The 21752-nt window shown below is 46.1% G+C and overlaps 1 protein-coding gene across 1 annotated transcript in view; it reads left to right on the forward strand.

The window, feature by feature from the left end:
* The window catches only part of LOC144166604 (ATP-binding cassette sub-family C member 4-like), a 216827-nt gene that overhangs the window by 13948 nt on the left and 181127 nt on the right, over positions 1 to 21752 (forward strand). The window contains exons 2-3 of the mRNA XM_077696121.1: positions 1402 to 1548; positions 3350 to 3484. Coding sequence (XP_077552247.1) covers positions 1402 to 1548; positions 3350 to 3484 — 282 coding nt within the window. The remainder of the gene's footprint in view (positions 1 to 1401; positions 1549 to 3349; positions 3485 to 21752) is intronic.

Below are 21752 nucleotides of genomic sequence, written 5' to 3' on the forward strand. Positions count from 1 at the left end.
GCGTTTTTTCTTCTTCACTGCGCGACTACGACCAAGAGCCCTGGCGAATAGGCCCTAAGACTATATCTAGGTTCAACGTTACGTAGCCGTAACACTGACCCTTCCTACGTGCCAAGCAACTTCCAACTTTGGGTACGTCAGCCCGCGGGTACAGATTGACGACAGCACACCTCAAACCGTGACGTTAGGTCTAGCGTCAGGCGGGCACATAGCTGTGTTCGCACGGCTCGCGTGCCATCCGTTCGGGCACCACTGTAGTAGAACTGCACATTTGAGTGGATCCTGCCATGATGGACACCAAACAAATTGGAAATTTTGAGGAAACCAACTTAGCTGCTCGACTTTGCCTTCTATAACTAGCAAACCTAAGTGCTCATAGATGTCTCATCACAAGCGTTTCCTAGAGCAAACCTAAATCCACTTGTAAGCAGACACCGCCATCAATCCGGCTATGTTTTGAAGATCTGTGCTCGTCTTCAAATCCGTAGGCCACTGTTTCGATTTCCAACCACACCACAATTTGTCTATTTTCCTCTGACCTCAATTACTTGCTCTGTTTTTACACTTGATTCCGCGAGAAATCTCGGCGTCATTCTGAGCATTCATTGACCTGTATTTTATTCTTTGTGCCGCTGAACGTTTTGTGTACCGTATACGCCGGCCATTTTGTTTACCCTACATTAGCCATGGCATATTGATTATCATACTATGACAAGAACGACACCATATTTTTGACCTACCGAGTTAACTCATTATTTCATATTGTTGTCGAAGTACCTCTTTATTCCTTTAAGGTTCATCTAAAAATTGTACCCTTCTCAGACTTGGCGGTATAATCGGTAGTTTATCAAACCAATTGCGTTCAAAGTTCACTGGCGAAAAAGAAGAGCGCTGCAATGAGCTGGACGGAGTCTGTTGAAAGAATTATTTTAAGTCTGATACTAATAGTTCTAGGCTGCATGTGGAAATGACGGAAAATACTTTTCAATACTGGCATTGTGTTTGTTTATCATAAAAAGTAACAAAATTGCATGTCCTTTTAATGCAAAAATGTTTGAATAGTGTATTTGTGGCGGGGATGACTAAATGTAATTTATTTTCAGGTGATATTTTTGTCCTCTGGTGATCCGAAAACCCTATAGACGAAAAAAACTGAATTACTATTTATAGCCTTCACGACCACGAACAAAATTATGGGAAAATTCAGCTACGAATTCTGTTTTCACCATCTCTCCGGTAGAAACAGCTAGCGGTGCCTTCTTGCTACACTGACTGCGTCAAGAAACTTGGGGGAAATTTAAACACAAAATATTCAAAATATTCCTACTACCTTACACATATTCCTTACGTTTTTAACTCGGGATGATCTAAAAATGACTTCTTTTTTATATCCCTTTGCAGCTTGGGTTCCTGCCTGCCGCCACTTCAGTGACCCTGAAGTTTGGCATGGTGGGCTGCACGCTGATTAGTTTTGTCGGAATACTGGATGACGGCATTCCCCCAAAGCAACGCGCGTCCTCCTTCACGCTTCTTGACATGGCTTACGCGGTATTGGAGCGTTTTTCGCTATTTGTTGCATTTTGCGATTTCAGTTTTTAGCATGTTGTCTGGTGGGGTCTTCTGTAGACTGCTGCGTGGAATTTTGTTTAAGAGTACACCTGGTATCCCTTCAACGAAGTGCTTTGTAGATGACGCTGAATTATCATTTTTTAATTACGTCGCCAATACAGATAGACGTTATTCAATCAACCAGGTTTAGCCTTATCTTAACATAAAATCCTTACACATCAACGCTCCGTGCCACGATCTGCCTTTCCATTTAGACAAGAAGTTTTTTTAAAAAAACTAAGATTTGTAACTATGGAAAAGAGCGGCGACGCCATTGCAGAGGGGAGGAACTGTTCAGCAAATGTGGCTTTTCTTCCTGCCGTTGCTGTCTAGATCGGAAGGGACGAACATTCATTCCATGACGTATGCACACAGCACATACGCTCATACAGTTACTCCTTTTGATGAGCAACAGTCGCTAGCAAGAACTGACAGCTGTAGTTACTCCTCTTTTCGTTCTTTTTAGCTGAGAGTGCTCTCTCCATGCGAAAGTTGTTCTACAAAGGCCACCCGTGCGGTATGCACGGCCATGAACTCTGAACAGCCTACATGAGCAGCAGCTTTGAATCGTCGCAGGGCACACAAGCTTGACAGAGCCATTTAGAATTCAACACAGATGCTTTTTTGCATTCACTTCATTACAAAAAGGGAATACGTGTCCTAGAATATTTATAGGAGAACGTAAAGAGCGTGGTTATCTGCGTACGTGTCCTTGAATGTTATCATTTTCATCTATGTTGATTTGGACTTAGTGCAGAGTATTTTGCAGCGAGTAAGGACTGGTGATTTCTGCATGTTAACTGTTATTTGCGAATATGCGACGTTTCTGGTGAATGGCACGATTGACGTTTGAGAGGATCCACGGAGTATGAATTTGTGGATGTTCGCCCAGAAAAGCTACTTCACTAGACCACTAGTAGCGGGTCTTCGGGTCGACGAAATGACGATAATACTTGCGTAGCATAATCAAGACCGCGTCGGGTTCCAGGTGTTGTAAACCTCCTGCAACTGGCACCTCCTTTTTTGTGGGCTACCTAACGCAGGCGTTCCGTTTCTATTGCGCCGTTGTTGCAGTGGCCGCTCGCAGCATGGGCACGCGCAAGCATGTTAAGATTAGTGAAAGAATTATCTCCATACTGTTATTTGTTAGTGCTCTGATAAGTAACTAGGCATAGTAGACGTTACTGAAGCTTCAAAGAAACGTGTTTACAGAAATGGAAAGTAACGAATTACTTCATCGGTACCTTCACAACGAAATTGGGCGGTGATTCTGTGGGGTTGGTACAAGGGTGTACGAAAAAAACGTTGAGCACGACCCCGTTCAACGACCCTAATGTATGCTTAACGGCCGCGCCTGTGGTCCCTCGCCAGCAAACATAAGATTACCAGCGTGGGAAAGGGAAGCCCATAAAAAGAAGTAGCATAGATAAAAGAACCATGCGCCCAGCGCTATCTGCGTCGAAAGAAAAAAACAAGAAATACCCCACCAATGAACAAAAGTTACTGAACCTTCCTGTTCGTGTAGCGGCTCCTTCACCTAATCAGCATAACCTAGGAACTCCTTCTTACTTAATATATGTAGCAACATTTTCGCAGTTATATTCTCTAGAGAAACGATGCTGCTATACTCGCACTGAGTTGGGGCTTCACCTTAACCTCTTCGCGATGCACGCCTCTCTACTTTCTGTGTCTGTTTCGATCGCACTTATTGTGTTTTTTTCATGAAGGTTTATTTTTGCAGCTTCTCAATCTCACCATGGCTGCAGTACTTGTTTGTCAAACACTCTGGCGAGCTCACTGGGCGGGGCAGCTAACGTCCATGCCCGTCATAGATCTGCTTAATTCGTCGGTGGAATATATCTTGCCGCTACTTATGGTAAGATTTTGTGCATATTTTGTGAAAGGGATCAATCATTCTCAGTCCCCACATACGACTTTCAGTCGGCATGAGCCCACTTCCACATGTAACTACACGTGAGTATTTGACGTCAGAATCTTCCCAACAGCCAAAGGCAAAATGTCGGGGTTATTCTATGCAGACTGCACAACTGCACTGTCTTTTTCTGGTGTGTCCGACAAGAATTGTTGCTTCAGTACTTAGTGAGAAAATCATTCAGATCGGCGGTAGCATGACACCGAACGACACGTCGAAAGTTTAGTACGGCCGCCTAAGAGAGGCCAAAAAGCGAATTGAGACACTCTCAAGCTACCAGTTGTTGCTTGTGTTCAAGTCAGAATAAATGCAAAGACAGAAAAAACGGTGAAAACTACAATAAATCTGACGCCACAAGTCATAGGCTCTCTGACTGAGTAAGCCGCGGGATGGGAGGGCTTGCACTTTCAGCATGCTTCGGACCCTCTCAGATAATACTGGCTGGACTTGCTGAAAAAGGGTTGGTATTCAAAGCTATACAACTACAGTACAAACACACTGGATAAAATTTATTGTCGTAGTTAATATTTGCAAAACATAGTAAATTCTCATGTCTTCTATATTACGCATTACTGTCTTGGAAATTTGGCACTCTTTCCAGGAGCAACCAAGGCCAGGGGTATTAATGTTTTTCCACAACTCGTCGGTCCTTGATTTTTTTTAAAACAGAGTATTGTTTGTGGTGATGTAGTGCCACTCAAGCAATACCTTATTTTATTGCTGGAGACGGTTAAATTATCTGGCTTATTATCCACTCACGATATGCCTAGTGTGCAGTGGTTTTACGCCTTTTACACCGTCTCTTCACACTTCAAATATGATACAATGTGCGACCTTCCCTTGAAGTAATACAGTGTATTCAAATGTTTTGTCTCAGAATTTCGTTGCGGAGAACATGAAACCGCATGCGAATGCCAGGATTACCTCCTCCTCTTTGTTTTTTTGTCCCCTCAAAACTCAGTAATCTGCCGCCATCTTGGAAACGTTAGCTGTGGTACAGCAAATAATTCTGGCGCTCCCTCAAAATTTTTGCAAGTATTATCTGCGCGAGGCAATCTTGTGAAACCAATGCACTGTGATGGCATTTATTTTGTTCTGAGCCGGTGTTTTTGTAGCACAAATGAGGTCGTGCCACAAATGTGGTTAAGAATGCATAAAAAGGGGCCACTACACTTACAGCACAAACAAAGCAGAACCATAGTAAATTATCCCATCCACACACAGACGTGAGTAAATTCATAATTGCGCACATTTTTTACCCCAAAGAAAAGCATGCATGAGCCCGTCAGAGGCAAAATATGGGCAAAATAAATACTATTATCCATTGCTAGGAACGACTCCCTTGGGACCTCTGGGCCGTTTAGAACGATCAATGAAACTTTTTCCTCCTCTATCTCCTCGTCCGACATGCGTCACAGGCAATAAACGTATCGCATATGCGCTAATGTAAAGTTATTTCCACATCATCGACTTTACTCAGCCTAATGCACTCAACAAATTAATAAAATAAAGCAGACTTTTTTCAGGAAAAATATTTATCGGGGCACACTTTTCACTTTGCAATCGATTTCCGACCACCGGTCGGCGATCAGGTCAGCTCACTGATTTTAGGCAGTCCAGCGAGCCGCGTAGTTGGCACACTAAGGCATCATTCACTCCGCCGTCATCTTAGCCGTCATGTCACCGCCACGTCAGAAAACCGCGACGTAGACGGAACTGAGTAGACTTTGCACATGGACGAGCAGGAAAACGCCGTTTTACATTACCTAAGGAAACATCAACCTAAGTATCAGTTGCACAGCCGTTCTTCTTCCCGCCCCGTCACCGTCTGACCTCGTGGGCTACGGGTTTCCGCACCATTCCTCCTCAAAAATGGTGCGCCGGGGACGGGAGCCCGAGCTCTACGTTTCCTTTTTTCACCGCTACAGAACGACGGAACCCCGCTTACCACGCCTTGTGAAATACCAGCCAATGAAAAAAAGAATTTTTCCCTACTTTCGCCGAAAGGCGGCCTCACAGTTGGCAGTGTAGAAATCCACGCCACAACTCCATGGCCCCCACGACCGACCCTAATACACGCCGAGACAGCGCGAACCTCAGCTTCGTGCCTTTGCCGCGAAGGCCGCTGGAGCGCTCCTTCCAGCTCTTCAAAGTGATCGAGCGTTCGCTCTACATTAGGTGCTTCTGAAGGTGTGTGCAGTTTTCTGTGGCACCTGAACGGTGGGTGAATACTTTTCAGATTAAGCACGCACAATTATAGACAAAACTGATCTAAGCAAACGACGTTGCAAGAAGGCTTCCTACGTTTTCCCGTCGTTTACTGTATGAACACTACTCCGTTCCGCCTTCATCGCGGTTGTTTACGTGACGGTGCCGTGGCGGCTGTGTGAATGATGCCTTAAGCCAGTACGAAAAAAAATGGCCGCGTATATGCTTGCTTCTCTGCAAATGTCGTCGAAAGATGTCAATCCTAAGGACTGGCGGACAGACGACACATCAATTGACAAACCAAAATTTATCTAGTTTTTCTGAGCATGTGTTCCCGCCTAGAATTTGCACTCCATGACCACTGCCATATTCGTAGAAGTGGGCAAAACCGACGATTCGCGCGTCGCGAGCATAGATGCGTAGTGTTGCCTCCGCGTGCGCCTCGCCTCACAGTCTGCGCGCTAGCCGCTAGGCATGCTGGTCGTCCTGGACACGCACGAAATGACTGGCGTGCGCGTCCAGGCGCTTTTACTCTGCAACGACCTCCTCGATTCCAAGATACGTCTGGCGACGACAAAGCTGTCGGCAGCTGGCAGTGACAGTGTGAAACTCACGGAAGTGCGCACCCAGAGACACTAAAGGCAGGTTTATATTCCGGCGTAGCCTAGGCGAGCGCGCGCGGGCGGCACGGTTAGGCTACGTTGGTGAATGCGGGGGCTCCTATACTCCAACGTCGTATAACGGCGGCCGTTCAGCAGAGCCTGGCGCACTTCGGCGGCCTCGGCGCCGAGATAGGCCATTTCGTGATTCCGCGCCCGGCATGACGGACCCGTATCCCGTAGGCCCCGTATCCCGCGGGCACTTCGCCAGACCGCCCAGACTGGGTGCGCGCCCCACCCGCTGGCTCGCTTCACGGCCGTTTAGTGAATTTTACGACAGTCGGTGCACTAGTCGCAAAACCTTCTGCGCATTCGCCAGCCTGGCTACCATCCGATTACGCATAGCTACTCTGCGCCGGCCCTGTTGGACTACACAGTGTAGCAAATGCCGTTGGCGCAGTCTCGCCAACCACGCGGTTCCGCGCATAAGAGATGGCGCCGCGACTCTGTGTTTTCTAGGGTTCCTCGATGCCAGCGCTTCCGTACAGGATGGAGACACCGTTTGAATAGTCCCGTGCCGCCGCTATTGGGTCAAAGTGCTCAATGCGTTGTTCTTTTCGTTTCCCACAAGACCCAGAAATGCGCAACAGATAACATGATACAAACTTCGTCAGTAAACCGCGTTGCGGCGATACTTTTAGCGCGGTTTTGATAGAATGATTTGCTGAGGCGGCGAGCGAGTAACCCAAAATGGCGGTGCCAGCGTATACGTGCCTCCACCCTGTACGGCGGACGCGTGAATCGAGGCACCCTAGCGTTTTCTACACTAGCTGTAGTATTTTTGGTTTGCTATCCCAAAAATGAAGCATCCATATATTTTTTTAAATAAACAAACACTGAAATATCTTTTAGGTATTTATATTTTGTCTCAGATATCCGCAATGTTTTGTTTCGCTCAATAATGTTGACAAGTATGATAAGTGCCACCGGACTTGGATGTTCAGAAATCGAAATGGGTATATAAGCGTTTTTTCTGACGTCTACTTTAACTTTGGCATGGTGGCTGAATCGCGGAACAGACAGACAGACGGGCCAAAACTTCCGCGTGGAAGTAGCCCAAGAAATACTGTGATCTTTAAAAAACTTTGAGCGTGGCAGGAAATGTCGCCAAATCGGCTAGCAGGATAACCACAATGTCGGGGGACCACAACTAAAACAAATTATAACAGGCTAATTGTTCACAAAACAGAATTTTCCGCCTATATTTAGGTTACCATGCCTGTTAAGCAAATTTGAGGACAAGTCCTTCATTTACTGAATAATCAATGCTTCGAACTGACCAAATCGTTCTGCACACCATTTATAAGGAAAATACCCACATAAACTTAACATTCAATCTTCCAGCTACCATCTCAGACATACAATACCGCTTACTCCAAAAGTAAGAGCGAACTATGGTGACCAGTATTTCCTGTATCAGTCAACTGAAATAATAAATAAATTTGAAAAAGAATTAAACCTCTACGCAAGTGAACCAACGTTTAAAAAACAGGTCAAAGAAATGTTACTGAAGGAGAACGCCTGCAATACTGATATATAATTACGTTTTTAAATATATGTTGGTATGTTCCTCCAAAGGAGAAGTTAAGAACATTCCAAAGGAGAAGTTAAGAACATTTACAAAATAAAATACATCGTTACGTAACTCTGACGTAGATGTGTGATCATTCAAACTTAATACGTGCGAATAACTACGTTTGTGTGCACACTTTGACCCTTTTGTGCATTTTAGACCTATCATTTGTATAATAGATAGGAAATGTATTAATTGTGCGTTTGTGCTATCACATTAAAATGTGCTTCAATTTGAGAACACCACTTTTATTGCCTACACTATGAATTGGGCGGCTGAGGCCTCTGTCAGGCCACATCCAACTTGATTCTCAGGCTCCCGTCGGTTTTCCCCAAGAGATCAAATCAAATCAAATCAAATAAACGGAACCGGTACTTTCGCTATGACTTTTCTACTAATATATTCGCGTACACGCAGTCAGAGTGATCAAAACGCAGTCTAGGGACCCCGGACTTCATCTTTAGTTTTAACCACACACTGTTTACCAATCACTTTAATGTCCCTTTAATGACGGTTGATGTTCAACTATCAAAAGGAGGTACCGCGCACATTGCAGGCAGTGGGAGCTGTGATTTGTTGGAGTGCTGTTATGCTGTCAGAGGATCACTCATGCTTTCAGACCAATTTCCAGTAACCTAATGCCTTTCATTGTCAGCATAGCATCGGACTACTTGTCGGCCGGTCGGAGCGAAGAATCATGGAGCAAGTAGGCCAGCCACGCTATACGCTGGTCGTCCACAAAATGTCTGGTTACAACAGCGCCAGACAGGTGTACTCAATTCGCGTCGCGCCAGTTGGATAAACATGTTTGCTTTGAAAACATTACCATACACGGGCGCTTGTTTATGTCTGTTGTTTATCCCAGTTTTGCTCACTGCTTTCGAAGCAACCAGACAGCTGAAAAATCGTAGTAGAGCATAGGGTCTCACAACGAGTTGTAGCTCTTGTTCTAGATTCCTACACTAAAAAATGACACATCATGCTTTCGTGCACAAACGTTCCGTATCAACGCTAAATTTTCAGAAAAATAAGTTAGTAAATTACATCCCGTCGCTGCACCTGTTCAATGCGCTACCCTGTTGTGACGGCTGCGGAGCAAGTTGGGCCACCTGGCGTTCTTTAAAGCGCTACGATACCTCTGCACCAACCTATTTTGTCTATTTCATTCATAAAAAAAGGCCGCCGCAGTACAGCATTGATTTGCCGATCTCGTAGAAAGTGGTGACCCGTCATAGACACGAAGCCGCCACGGCCGGTTGAGAAACTTGGTTCAGCTTGTTGTTTTAGCAATGCCTTAAGGGACACTTAGGTGAATTTGTCAAGCTCCCTGTTTTGCTCGCACTGCGTAGACTGGCTCAAATTGCCATACTTTTCATCGTTTATCCGGTTGATAAGTCGGTAATTACAAAAAGAAAATCTACCATGCGCGGTCTGTGGCCGCCGCACCAACTAAAGGCTGTGACGACAGGAGGAGATGCACCTTGATTGGACGATGTCCAAGGTTAGCATTCAAAGAAGTTTCGTTTTCGGTTCTGTAAAACAACATGCTTGACATCCGACGGCATCGTTGGATGGGCATTGTCGATATCTCAGTAATCGTCGTACCCCGCTTCTGCCATGTTGTCGGCTGTAAAATGGGTAAGATAAGCCTCCCAGAACGGCTTGGAATCATGGCAATCACTAGCCGAGGCCTACGCAGTGGATGAACGCCCTCCGTGTCACCGCAGACGCTCAAATGCCATGCGCTTTTCCCCCATATTTGGAGCTCGCCTCACTCATGCCTGTATCGTAAAAAGCGGGTTCGTACCAGGCCAAGGGTCTGCTAATTCTGGCCTATGCCCACTTCCCGCAAGCAGTCGGTGCTTATGTCAACAGCACGCCAACGAGAACTCGCTAGGGCGTCAGTGTCAGTCTGCGCGCACTCTGCGAACTCGCCCGTGGAGCAGTGAAAATTATGGCCCAAAAATGGTGAACTCAGTATAGAAAACATCGACCGAAAACGATACAGTCATCTTACAAAACAAAAAACAGTGTACCCTCGGGGATTCGAACTTGTGACTTGCAAATCTAACATGCCTGGCGCTCCAGACCACTCGGAAACAAGACTTTTTTTATTATTACATGGGAGAATACACTGAGACGTTGCAGTACGAGCAATACAAGCCAACAAAAGAATACACTGAAGTTATGAGAAGCACATATACATCAAAATTCAGCCAAACACACACAAGCGTTCAAAAGAGGGAACCAGTCAGGTGGTTGGTCAAGCAAACTATACACACTATGTGCAAATGCCACAGTTTCTCGGAAATAGGACGTAGTTGATCTTGGTGGCTCACCATGCCTATCACATAAGCGGTATCGCTACAAACTGTACAAACCAATCAACACAAACGTGTCATAAGGCGGCTCACCAGGATAGTCGAATGGCAAAAATCGATAGTCGAATGGCAAAAATCGAATAGAGAAATGCGTAATATCCATGTCTCTTCTGAGCGTTCGCTGTAAAATGTCCCAGAAAAAGACAGCATCTCTGCAGTCTACAAAGCAGTGATCTATTGTCTCTGGTCGAGTACAGAGCCGACAGTCTGTCGACCAAGCTATAAACAGACCCCGGGCTTTCATCCAAGTTTTAACAGGGAGCGTGCCAGTGTGTAATTTAAAGAAAAATGTTTTAACACCTGGCGGAACACACATTTTACACACTCTATTGAGGACATCTTGGTACGGACACTGTAGGTACAGAACACGATATAAAGGCGTGGGAAAAAGTCCAGAAACCAGGGCATCAGAAATAGACTCGCGCGAAGCAGTAAATATGTACTCAGGGCTAAACCGAGCCTGTCAGAAGCGAAACGTGTCAACCACTTCTTCGGGGAAACCTCGTGGGCTTCGGGCTCCGTCCACAGACAACGAAGACACCACAACATCAGGGAGAAAATGTGAAAGACGTATTTGCAGTACAGCTTTCAAAGAAGGATGTTGAACATCTCGAAAGTAGAATAAACGAGAAAGAAGCTGCCAAAAAAACAGATGAACAAGCCCAAGTCCCCCTCGAACAACCGGAAGAAAAAGGTTATCGCCACTCATTGGCTCACTACGCGAACACCATATGAAGGTTGCAAAAATCCAGTGAAAAGCCTGTATCCTGAGTCGTGAGCAATGTAACACCTGTAGGACATAAAGACGTCGGGTCACAAGAAACGTGTTACACGCCCGAGCACGAGAAAAGATGGACAGCTGCCGTCCCCGCCAGTCATTCACTTGGCGCTGTAGCTTGACCGCCTGCTCCGACCAATGCGAGTCAGTATTGCGAAACTGCGAGAGGGGTACAAGATCAGTGCTGTCAGAACTGGAAATAAAGGTATATAATGTATAACCAGTTTACACTTTTATTTAGTTTTAGCATTTCAAGTACCTTAGGTGACTATTTGTTGTATAGCGCTCGTGATAGCAAGCGTCCCCCAAACTTCCACAATATCTCACGTCTAGCAATTGCATTTCTTAGACGGAAAAGCGTTCGCAGCTGTGTGGTCGTGCTGCTGACCGCTGTGCTTGTTCACCCAGCGCAAAAAGTGTTCCTGCTCACCAGTTTTGCGCTGTACTGTAAAAGCTTCAATTGATTTTATTTCCTTAGTACCTATATTGACTTCGCTGACTATTGTCCCGCCTTCAAGTGGCCTTAGGTTTTCCTACTAGCGTACCAGTCTGCGAAGCGTCGCATGTGCACTTGTGCAGCGCTTGTGTGGAGCGACCGGGACTCGGAGCTTGATGCAGTGTACAAACTAACAAAGTAAAGAACGGCACATTCTTCCATTCACAAACGTGTTGTGGCTTAGTTGCAACTGAGCCAGCGAACTGCGACGACCCGTCGGCGGCCGGCGGAATAAACGTTGGGCCGACTGACTCTGTCGGAAGGTCGGCGAGCAGTGCAGTAGCGCAGCCAGTTGCCAGCTCATCTCCTCCTGACGTCACACGAAAACTTCACAAAAAATGGGCGAGCCTGCAGAGAGGAGGACAACATTGTCGAGTTGATTTTTCTACTAAATAAATTCGCGTAAACGCACTCAGAGTCGTCGAAACATGGCCTATGGACTCCAGACTACAATTTGAGCTAGTAATCGCGCAATGTTTACAAATCACTTCAGTGTCCCTTTAAACCACCCTTAGGGGTGGAATAACGCATACACGAGGAACTCAACGCTCTACGGATTCTCTGCCCGCAGTCGCGCAATGGACAGTAACACTCGGAACAGCCAGAGTCCTTCGACCGTTTGGGGGGCGCACTAGCCATCCCTGGCACTCGCTCTGAGTTATTTGCCCCGTAGCCGAGGCGAGAACGCTAGTTCTTGAACACCTGTTCCGGACAAATGAATCGCGTGGTAATGTATTTACCGACGACTGTGTCGACAGAGAGGACCAGTGGAGCGGTTTTGATCATCCCCGCCGTGAACCTTTCTTCGGCTGCTCATCTCGACTGTACGGCGTCATGGCAACAGAGGAGTGTGTCGCGATTGAGGCGGCCTTAAAAACGAATGAATCGCTTGCAGTTCGCCGTGCGGAAATTCTGACGGATCCCTAGCAAGGCATGCAACTTTTAATCCGGCTCGGAATTCATGGTTACTCAACGCTTCTTACTACTCGTCCAGCAGTTGATTGGAAACGGCTCTAGTATTCGCTTTTTCATTGGCAAGTTCACCCGAAAGGCGATTTCATACACTAGTTTTGGGAAAGTGGTTTCAGAGGTACTGTGCATTTTAAAGACAACCATTACCAAATATTTTAAGCCCCTTTTGAATCCACGATGCCAATATTGCGTTACCTAATGCACGAAAGGGCAGATGTGTCATTGATATTCTGTCTCCAAATGAACTGAGGTTGAACAGCGGCGTGGCTTTATGACCTGAACTTTACTCCATCAGCACTGTGTCGAACGGGCGGTGCACCAGGTGACGTGAGCCATTTTTATAGCTACTATTAAGCATGCGACGGAGCGGTCAGGTAATGTTTAAACAACTTCAAATGACAGCCGCTCAGCACGCTTGTTTCGAGGACGTCCTATTCCCTCAGTAACAAGGGATTACAAAGATAGACGTCTCGCCCCTAGTGCTCCTGTTTTTGAAGGATCGAACCTATTCTTCATTGGACGCAAATAATTTTAAAAAGGGGCTTCCGACGCAAAACAGTTCCGGCACAGCTTATTTTGCTAGGCCCGCCCGTCCCCATTAAACCAGCAATGCCTTTTGTTTCTGTCCGGTCTAAAAGGGACATTTCCTTTCGCGGTGAACCCCTGATGTCATAAAGGGGCCATGCAGACAAAATACAAGTTTGGTTCATTCGAAAGATTGCCTTGTTAGATTCATACTGACATCCCTTTTAACGCACACTTCGCACAAATAAGCTATATAATTAGGAAAAAAAGGAATGGCCCTGCGACCCACTTGCTCATATCCCGCACCAGAACCAATGATATCATATGTGCCTAGCTGTGCGATTGGCTGAGGCCGGCAAAACCAAACGCAAATTACGCATGGCCTATACGCTTGCCTAACGAGCTATTTGCGCTTAAATGTAATGCATATTCATTTTACAGCAATAACAATGGTGCGGTAAACAATGCAAGTTACGAAAATACACATAAGCATAGAAGTACCGATGCGCACCGATGTTGGTAGTGGTAGCACTATGCTTGTTTTAGGTGCACAGTAGTTCGCTGCTTTGGAGTTGTCTTACACGACACTGGCAGATTGGCGTAATCGACGCTGTTTGACGTGACCCTCTTTGTTAAGGATACCCCATGTTTCACGAAACGATTACTTTCTATGGTTACAAAAACAAGCTAGGAGCAAATACGCTCCAAAACAAAGCAACGGCGGACAACGGTCCGTGGATGAGTATGTTATCGCCCTCTGGGAGGACTGACGGCAAGCAAGGCTGCAGAGCCGAATGACGCAGTGTAAGATCGTTGGAATACGCGCACTTATGACTTCATTGCTGACGTCCGAAAACACACGAATTCGCGGGAGAATCAAAATTTTAACCTAAATTGATTAATGTCTCATTGAATATGGCATCATTTGCTGCCGGACAAGCGCTGGGGGCACTATAAAGCACGAAATCTTTCGAAGAAAACAAACTTGTATTTCTTCTGCATTGCCGCTTTAAAGGCGTGCTCGCACAGAGGAGAGCCGCACAGCAGCATCGCCAAAACAAACTACTGGTAGTCACACTACACACTACGTTTACGTGACACCAGACATATCAACGACCTCTTACGAAGAGCTTGCAGAGAAGTGATAATATATAATTCGCTTTATCTTGTCCCACTGAAATTTTTTCGGTTCTTGTTCTTCTCCTTCTTAACTAGGACAGCAACACCCAATGTGAATTGTATTTGTACGTGTAGGCAAACCAGCCTTGAACCTGCTGAACATGTTGCTCGTCACGCGCACCGGGGAGGCCTCCGTATCGGGCAAAGCCTTCGGAGCCACGCCATCGAAGCGGCAGGAATCCAGTGATCGAGCTTCTGAGCGGAAGTGCACCTTCCGGAATAGGGTACCGCCACGTTGTGTAGCAAGCGTTAGTCCGAATGGCGCTGCGTTGAACGAAGACCCATTCAAAACAACCGAAAGTGCTTCAAAATAAACATCCAAAGCAACTGCGTATTGCTCCGGAGAACACAAAAAATCATCATCAGAAGTCAACGTGCCTCGCCAGAATCACAAAACGGATCCCGGTGACGCACCTGTAACGGGTCTGCAACGAATGAACATTTGTTTTTTTGCCTATAGAGGAGGCATAAAGACGCCGGATCTGTTTCTCGTTATGCACATGGCATTCATAGCGGGGTGCCGAGCTTTTGTCATGGGGGAGTATGTCGTCATGGACAGAGCGCTAGCACGCGCGTCTCCGTGCATAGGCGTGCGTTGTGCAAAATGATGATGGAGGGACGAGCGTTAATCCGTGGTTAAGCATCTATGACCAATGTGCAGCAAATCATCGTATTTTTAACTTTGTGTCTGTGACAAAACTCACAGGCTATTACACACTTATAAATTGGAGCTTTTAAAATTCATGCGCCCTATTTGAATTGTACACCCTTCAAAATGCAATTTTAATTTCGTGCTTTTATTCTTCCACATATACCTTTCTGAAGATGATGTCATTAAAAAAGCTTTTATTGTCCTAGCATAACCGCATAAAAATATGCCTAGATCAATTTAAAATCTAATGACGCTATATTGAAAGACGGTGTCTTTACCGAAATAACACACCAGGATATCAATAAAGCTTCATTAAAAAATCGTATTGAGTTTCCATGGACACGGCTCATTGAAATGCAATGTGTATCACTATTCAAGCAAAATTCTTCTTATTAGCGTTATTGTGAACTTGTTTTATTGGCGACTAATAATATCGCAAACCTTTTTTTTTCATTTATTGCACATACAATGACCCCGAAATTATCGCTTATTTTCAATATTTTAACTGCTGCGCCTCATGGAATTATGTGCTGCCCTGCTGAGCTTTTTTTTTTTGCGTCACGCGCGTATTACGCTACTTCATTCCCACTTATTTCCCTAACAAATACGATTATTTAACATCTCAATAACAATAAAAGAAAAGTTTGTTAAACAACACCTACAGTCTTCGGATTAGAACTAGCGCCTTCAAGGCAACAAAACACAGACACTACCGACACAGCATTAGGCCACGTTCTGATGAGCACCAGCGGATAGGCCACCGGCCCTGAAATAGTAATGTCCACAATGGGCGTAGCCCATTGCGAACATTGCTTTCTCATAAAATGAAAGGCTGGAGTTTTTATAACAAATCTTTGCTAATCTCGCCGAGCGGTTCCGCGGTCGCGGGCAATAAGACCTTCATTTGACTTCAGCTGTCCGGTATCCTTGGCAACGCATCACGGCACTTGCCGTGCCGAGCTCCGCCGACGGCTGCGTTTGCTACCGCCGCCGCCGCCGCTGCCGGCTTGGCGCAGGCGCTCAACAGAGCTGAGGCTCCGCCTGACCGCGTGACTCACCAAGCGCGCATGCGAGCTTGGCCAAGAATGAGAACGAGGCTGGGCCGTCTTCACTGAGCATTGCTCGGGAGAGGGAAGCTTTGAGCGGTCGTAGGCGACCGGCGTCTGACCACCCCGCGGATATCGCCGGGTGAGTTGCTTCACTAGGGGGGTCCGCAATGCAAACCGCACTCACCTACGCGTGCTCTGCATTGCGGACCCCCTCTAGTGAAGCAGCTCGCGTGACGATACCCGCGGGCGTTAGCAATGCGCGCACCTAGCCCGTGCTTTGCTACGTCCGCACCTACCGCGCGCACCTGGTGCACCTAGCGCGAGACCGAGTAAGAGCGAGCCCTTCGGCTCGGAACACGCCGGAAGCCGGACCATAATGATAGCAAAAGGCATGCTTTGGACGAATAGTATAATAATGACCGTTAAATAAAAAATTAACCAAGTGAAACCAAAACTTAACGAGGCTAAGCCAAGCTTTCGCTTTCCATATCCAGGGTAAACTGAGCTAAACCACATCCATTTTTGTGAAACATAAGGAGAGTGCTCTACATGCAAAAAAAAAACACCTCCTACCACATGTGTGGTTTCACTGTTGACAGAGCAACGTGAGCACTCAGGATCAACTAGACACGGTATCTTGTGGCGGTGAAGGGTGAGGTCATGGATGACCCAAGCTGAATATCATAAATGATGGTGTGCCATTTTCAGGACATTATTGTGGAATGTCCGCCAGGTTCACGCCCGAAAGTGCACGTAGCCGTGTCCTTTTGCCGGCAACAAACTTTGGAAAAATAACTGAGTTGGGATGGCGTGCTGCGTCAGGGGCGCTAAATTATACGCCAACTTCTCAAGCTTCGCGTGCCTCTGTGCCTCTGTGCAGCGACTTCTGGCATTAAAAGTGTCTATCATTACCTCAAATGTACATATCGGCAAAGATTCCCTTAGTGAGAAACCAAAACGCGAAGGATACGTGCTCCACGAATACATCAAATATACGCAGATTAATCGAATTTTAGATGGTTTTACGCACCGAAGTTTCAGGTGGATTCAGGCCCTATGTAGTGGCGGGCTACAGAATAATTGCGACAAAAGGCGAATATTTAGCTTCACGGTCATTTCAGCGAATGAGAGTTCTCGTTTTTCGCCTCCCTAAGGAATCGCCTGCCGCGGCAGGAATTGGACATCCGGGTTCAGCCTCAGCGGCCAGCGCCTTAACGACTGAGCCGCCGTGGCCGCCATGGTCGAACTCGTTTCCTTGCGATAAGCAGCACATTTCTATAACCCCTGATCCACTGTGCCTGGTTACAGAAGAATATACGGATATACTGCAATAAGCATACCCGAATTGCCTGCATATATCAGTAAGAGCGTCCGTACTGATGTCCACCGAGAGAATATCACTACGGGCACGACAGAGTGACCACGACAGAGGCGCCGAGAACATAATTATCAGGAACCCAATGTTGCTTCTTATACGATGCGGCTTCATATTTGTGCCAGCTGCGCATCGGTGTTTCCTTGTTTCGAGACGTAACCAGTAAGACATCATGCTGCCTGGTGCACGTTTTCACCCGTGCACGGAATTGACACCACATCTTCAAGCCTGCGTACTACGACTCCGTCCCTGGAAGCGGATCGAGCACCACCATCAGCGACGTCAACGACACCCATGGACATAAAAATACCCGCTCAGCGGGTACCGACCAGTGGGCACGACAGAGGCGCCGATAACATGATTCTCAGGCACCATTGCTGCTTGTTATACAGGTGCTGCTTCATGTTCGTGCCAGCTGCGCGTCGGCGTTCCCTGTTTCGAGACGCAACCAGCAAGGCATCACGCTGTCTGGAGCACTTTTCCACCGGTTTACGGAATTGACAGTAAATCTTCAAGCCTGCGCACCACTACTCCGTCCCTGGTGGCGAATCGAGTACCACCATCAGCGTCGTCATCGACCCTTTTGGATATAAGAAGAAGCGCTCAGCGGGCACCGACCAGTGGGTACGACAGAGGCGCCGAGAATATGATTCTCGGGAATCCGTTCTCGGTTGTTATACAGATGACAGACTACCGTCCGGTGCTTTTATATCGTGGTAATAACGCACGTCTTGTGCTTCTGCCGTGCCGACTGTCGCTGCTGCGCGTTCTTTCTGCAGCGTATTATTGTTTTGCAGCCGTGCTACATGAACCCCGGCCGTCCCACCGAAGCTATGTGTCAGAAGATACCAGATGAAATTAGTCAACGCAAAGAAAGCTCGGAAGCAGCAACACAACGCTTCAGTGAAACTTGTAACAAGCTCTCAGCCATTGACAGACATCTCGATGAACTTTCTGGCTTCGTAACGAGGTACACCTCTAAAGTAGGCCAGCTGCAATCGGCAAGTGGATAGCCTCATATATAAAATCGATTACTCGGAAAACCGCCGTAGGAGGGATAATTTAGTACTGTACGGCATAAAATAAAATAAATAAAGGACGAACAAGCGGAGTTGCAAGAGGAGGTAGTATCAAACGACATTCTTGGTGCAATAATAAAAGTGCCAGACCTCGGAATTCAACCTATTCGCAGAATAAGTAGGAAAACGAAGAATAAATGTGGCCCAGTAATTTTCAAGCTGGCGAGGATACTAAAGGACAGACAAGGCGAGGAGAGACAAGCAAGGATACTAAAAAACTGTAAAAAATTGAAAGACACAGGGTATAGCATATCGGAAGACTTTTCGTCTCGCGTCCGAGCTGTGCGAAAAAACTTTGGCATAGCACAGCTGTACGAATGAAGTGGATAAAAGTAACGCAGACGTTCGACAAAATACAAGCCGCTGGAAAGTTTTTGTATGGGACAACAAACTTGGATCGAGAGCCCCGTTTGCTCAGCTGATACAGAGCAAGGAGCAATCCAGATGTGCCTCCAGATACGAACTTCAAACCTTTTTTTTTATTCTGGATATATACGCCGGAAGTGTTTTAAACAAATATGATGATCGGGAAAACGGTCTTACCGCATGCGACGCTGACGTAAGAGCAATAACAGAAACGTGGCTAAGCGACGATATTTCATACTCTGTAGCGATACCCAGCTCCTACGGAATCTCGCTGCGACAGGGGTTCGAAAGGTGTGGTGTGGCACAAATAATAAGAAAAGGAACTATACTCCCTTTTCCCCTAGTAGAAAACGTTGAATTGGCTTACATCGTTCTTCTCTATTCACAACTCATCATCATCATCGGTGCATTCTACAGACCCCAAATTTCACCACTACTGGAAGCATATGCAGGCTGTGTGGGCGAGTATGCGAAACGCTACGCCCACATGGTACTCTGAGGCGATTTTAATCTGGCCGGGATTGACTGAGATTCACTGTGTGACGTTCCTTCCTGCGATCCTTCTTTAATCATGTTTGATGTTGCTTTTTTTTTTGTAAACTTGCCAAATCGTGCATAAATTTACTCGTGTTTCAACTAACTCAAGGGAAATACTTGATCTTGTGTTTTTTTCTGAATCTGTTTAGCGGTATGGTTTTGATGTCGACGTTCTGCCCGAAATTTCAGGTAACGGAATAGTAGAGTTTAAATCATACGTTGCATTCGCCTTCGCGCGTTATTATCTAATCCATCTCGAGATTTCAGCAGTGCTAAAAATAAGCGCATCTTAGCCTTCCTTCAATTAAATTTCGACACCTTTAGGAGTAAATGTAACGATGGGTCCTTAGGCTTAAATGAATTGTGATGGCACTTCAAGACAGCCGTGCATACTTGCATTAATAAATATGTACCCCAGAAACAAAGAAAGAATAACCGCGAAGTACCCTGGATTACACGTGATATTATTCACTTAAAACTTCGCGTTAACCGTTTTTCACGAGTGCCCAAAATGTCTAACATGTTGTCCTTCCTACGGGCTGACCTACGAAAAAATTTGAATCAAAGTATCACTTTTTCAACGCTAAAATGCACGGCTTTCTTGCACTAACCCTAGTAAATTCTGGACTCGCATCACCCAAAACAAAGACCCAGTAGGCAAAATTAAAATAAATGAGAAGGAAGTCTCTGATGCCTGGTCGACAGCAAGGGCCTTTAATGCCTTTTTCCAGTAGTATTCGTACGTTCAACCAAGTGTAGCACTCAGGTCAACATTTCCGGCCTTGATATTGGGGATATACCTATTACCGAGCAGGGATTCCTTCCGGCTTTACTTAACCTTGACCCTAAATATCAGGAGGTCCCGACGAAATGACGGATGCATTTGTTTACCCGTATGCTAAGTGATGCTCGAAATATTTTGGCATCATATTGAACAAAAGTCTGCTTGAGAGGTGTGGTTTCAGACGGTTGAAAAACAGCAAAAGTTACTCCTGTCCATAAATCCGCTGATAAACTCTCAGCAGAATAAAGCCGGTAAAGCTTTGGAGCCCTTCATATTTACACACCTAGTAACCTATCCTGAAAACAGCATGTTTTTACGAACAATCAGTACGGTTTTCAAGCTGGATTTTCTACAGTGACGCAACTAATACATAGGACTAATGGCATCGCAAAAGTATTAGATAAATGGGGGCAAATTGACGCAATATTCCTGCAGTTCGAAAAAGGCTTTGAACGAGTACCACAGAACTTCATTGTTGAAAATTCTAAACTTGGTGAAAAATGAGAAATAATTCAGTGGTTGGATTCTTACTTATCAAGTCAGCATCAATACGTTCAAATAGGCAATTCTAACTCTCCCTTAGCATCAGTTCTGTCCGGAGTCTCACAGGGGTATGTCTTAGAGGGCCCCTGCTTTTGATTACATATTTAAACGATTTGCAGTTATACTGTCCGGTGCGCTTTCGTTTCTTCGCGAAGATTGCGTTGTATATCTCCCCATTGAATCCTCCACTGACCAGGAAGTTGTTAGAGAATGCCTAACAGCTGTTAGTAAATGGTGTAGCGATTGGAAAATAAGCCTAATTACAACAAATTGCCACCGGATGACAATAACACGTAATAAGTATCCGCTTTAATGTGCATATAAAATTGACAATGTTGAACTTGATGTTGTTGACAACTTTAAATAGTTGGGTGCAACCATGACGTCAATCTTCACCTGGAACAAATCACACGAAATATTACGTCATCAGCACTGCGCAGACTTTGGTTACTAAGGCACCGACTTCAGCACTGTACAAGCAGAACGAAGAGAGTCGCTTATGCATACTACGCTGGTACGTCCCTCGCTCGAATATGCAGACGTTGTGTGGGATTCACACGCAAAGGCAGACTCGGTGATGATGGAACGTGTACAAAGGAAATCGTTGCGATTAATTCAGACCGCATACAGGAGGCAAGTATCCGTGACAGAACTGAGCAGGCATTCTGGCCCAACAACACTCGAGTCTCGCCGAAAACTGCATCGACCTAAATTATTACACAGAAAAGTCAATGGTTATTCAAAGCTTGACTTCAAAGGCTATCTGGCACTCAACATGTCACGTCCCCCCTCCCCCCCCCCCCCCGGTACAGGCCCAGCAAAACATTCAAAGGCCTTACACGAGAACAAAAACCCACCGCCTTTCGTTTTAGAAGTGAAGCTGTTTAGCAAAGCGTAATTTTCCGTGTCCACAGTTAAAAATACCAAGTCATTGCCAAGCGCTCGCACGTGAGCGCGGGCCCCACGGCGACCGCCCAGCGTCCCCTGCGGACGTTTGTCCAGCCAAGCACACCCACTTAGCGAGATTTGTCACGATTGCGGCGAACGCCGAGCAG

This window comes from Haemaphysalis longicornis, unplaced genomic scaffold (assembly GCF_048455015.1).
Source record: "Haemaphysalis longicornis isolate Haplotype H1 unplaced genomic scaffold, Haemaphysalis longicornis Haplotype H1 scaffold_1, whole genome shotgun sequence".
NCBI lineage: Eukaryota > Metazoa > Arthropoda > Arachnida > Ixodida > Ixodidae > Haemaphysalis > Haemaphysalis longicornis.